The sequence below is a fragment of the Quercus suber genome, unplaced genomic scaffold, assembly GCF_002906115.3.
Source record: "Quercus suber isolate HL8 unplaced genomic scaffold, Cork oak 2.0 scaffold_1281, whole genome shotgun sequence".
NCBI classification, from domain to species: Eukaryota; Viridiplantae; Streptophyta; class Magnoliopsida; order Fagales; family Fagaceae; genus Quercus; species Quercus suber.
In genome coordinates, this window is record NW_027070672.1 from 29,798 (window position 1) to 32,393 (window position 2,596).

A 2,596-nucleotide genomic window follows, 5' to 3' on the forward strand; every position below is an offset into this window, starting at 1 on the left:
ACTGCATGGCCAGATATCTGAGAGCAAGTCATAATTAGTAATCACATCCACACGAGAGAGATTGAGAGAGATGTTGATGTTCATACCTCAAGTGGAACAAGTGCATTTGGGATAACTCTAACCAAAAAGGAAAAAAGGAAAGTTAGAATAAAAACAAGATGTGCATGAATTAGACCAAATTTCTTGGTCTATGTAAATGGATGTATATGCACTAGAAAGAGGCCTTCACATACATTAACTACATCAAAGAAATATTGTTAAACTCTATAAACTGTAAAAGTTTAATACTCATTTGCTTCCCCCATTGAATTCCTTACCCTAGAACATGACATCCACCATCAAAAACTGTTTGAGAAACCAACCCCATCAGCCCAACACTCCCTCCTCCATACACCAAATCCATCTTCTTCTCCACCTGCAAATAAACCCTCAAATGAATCTTTGAAACCCACCTATTGGTGTTGGTGTTGGTGTGTGTATATAAGAGAGAGAGAGAGAGAGAGAGTACATACCAATTCTCTTCCAAGATCAAGAGCTGCATCACCAAATATCTTTCTATTCCCTGAATTACTTCCACAAAAGACACAGACCCTTTTGAACTTACCCATCTTTCTCTCTTCACTCCAAAGTCCAAAAAAAAAAAAAAAACTACAGAAAATATATATTCACTATACAATATACAATCAAGTCCTCTACACATCTCTACACATTGATATATACATAAATATGACAATATTATTATAATATTAAAACAAACGAATGCTAGGTGTAGGACGTGCGTGACACGTGAGACATGTTGTTCATGGCCCATATATATGTATGAAAGTTTTTTTTGAGTCAAAGGCGATTCTCTCTTTCTTTTCCACCTTTTGTTTTCTATATCAGATTTGTTTTAATTTGGTGGGTGCACCAATAATATACACTATTCATCACCTCCTTGTGATTCAGGGGGCAGGTTCATCTTTCCTTGGATTTGCAAAATCCAATTAGGTGTCTGTGTTTGGTGGCTAGTTGCTTAGTTTTGTATCACATAAAAGGTCACTTCTTCCACGCAGCTTATTTTTTTGTGTGGGTGCTGCTCATGTTGTCCCTAAGCACTCCCATTGAAGTGGAAGAACAATAATATGTATATTCTCTTAATTTTATTGGTAAACCGTGGGATGTTTTCATCTAATCGCCTTTGATTATGTAACCATTTAGTACATTCTTTTCTCACATAAATAGTAAATCCTTATTGTACTAAAAATTTATTAATGGACTCTATTATTACGTTAGAGAGAAAATACTATATAACTGTACTTCAAAATAATGACAGAAGTAAAACTAGATCAAGGGAGCTATAGGCTTGGATTTTGAAATTTTTTTAAAGATTCTAATTTTTAAAAAGTATTATATAAATATAAAATAGACATAAAATTTTTTGAAATTTAAATCTATAATAATTATACTTGGTTCCCTCAAAAAATAAAACTTGGTCAAAAGATCCCAATAAAAAAAAGTTAGGTATCTCATTCCTATGACGATGCACTGTGAGATCAAGTGTGTCTATGTGGGATGTGTGTTGTTTTTTACTTTTTATGAACATTAAAACATGTTTACTAATTATTTGGATTTTTTTTATTTCGAACGACTTTTGCTGTTAAGTTACTTTCGTCTTTGGTTGTTTATTGCTTGGGACTTAAAATTAGAAGTTTGGTTCTTTTTTTTTTCTTGGTAACACTAACTATTTTTTTAGTTCAAAAAATATGTGACATATAATTAGATGATAAATATGACTTTTATTAGTTTTGGATGGAAAAATATGACTTTTATTTGATTGGTAAATAATGGGAACCTAGTAACAATATATTTTTTTTTTTTCAAATTAATAAAAATGCAAATAATTCAAACATAATTATTTTGTGTATCTTCTTTTAATAATAACTAGTATGTAACCCCATGCTACCGCACGGGACTGGTTAATTGTAATGATGCTATTGGTCAATTTTTTTGTTTTTGTTTTTTTTGGGTTTATCACATAGATCATAGAATTAAATCAAACAATGAAAAATATATATTGCATTTTATTATTTACATAATGCTATTGGTATTTTTTTTTTTTTTGGTTTATCATACATAAGATAGCATTAGATAAAACAATGAATAAAAAAAGAGAATATTGCATTTTATTATTTAAAATATATAAAGGGACATTAATGAAACTTTCTTCAAAAATTTCTAATAAAATTGGACATGAATAGCGTATTGGAATCAGAAGTGTGTTGCAATTCACAGTTTTTAGTGGAGATGCTATCCGATAACACTTTTCCCCTATAGACATGTCTAATACGCTGGTCTTGAGTTTATTTTGAGTACATTTCAAGCTGAAGTCAATATTGTTGTCTCTTTTAACACTTCAAATTGCCATTGATCAGTTTCACAAAATTAAAATTTACAGAACATTTTACCTTCTTGTTTTTTCAACATCAGAAGATTAAATGTTTCTATTAAAATCCAAAAGTTCACCTAACTAAAAATCATATATACATATCTTTCATCAATTGTTAATAGCTCTACAATCTATTTATGCACCAAAAGCAATGACTAACTTGAAAGA

The 2,596-nt window shown here is 30.3% G+C and overlaps 1 protein-coding gene across 1 annotated transcript in view; it reads right to left on the reverse strand.

Annotated features, from left to right (window-relative positions):
* LOC136065890 (probable cytokinin riboside 5'-monophosphate phosphoribohydrolase LOGL1) overlaps window positions 1–785 on the reverse strand; it is a 3,547-nt gene extending 2,762 nt beyond the window's left edge. The window contains exons 1-4 of the mRNA XM_065769692.1: window positions 513–785; window positions 318–415; window positions 87–117; window positions 3–17 (exon numbers count right to left, since the gene is read on the reverse strand). Of these exons, the coding sequence (XP_065625764.1) occupies window positions 3–17; window positions 87–117; window positions 318–415; window positions 513–608 (240 nt within the window). The 5' untranslated portion in view covers window positions 609–785. The remainder of the gene's footprint in view (window positions 1–2; window positions 18–86; window positions 118–317; window positions 416–512) is intronic.
* Window positions 786–2,596: the final 1,811 nt, after the last annotated feature.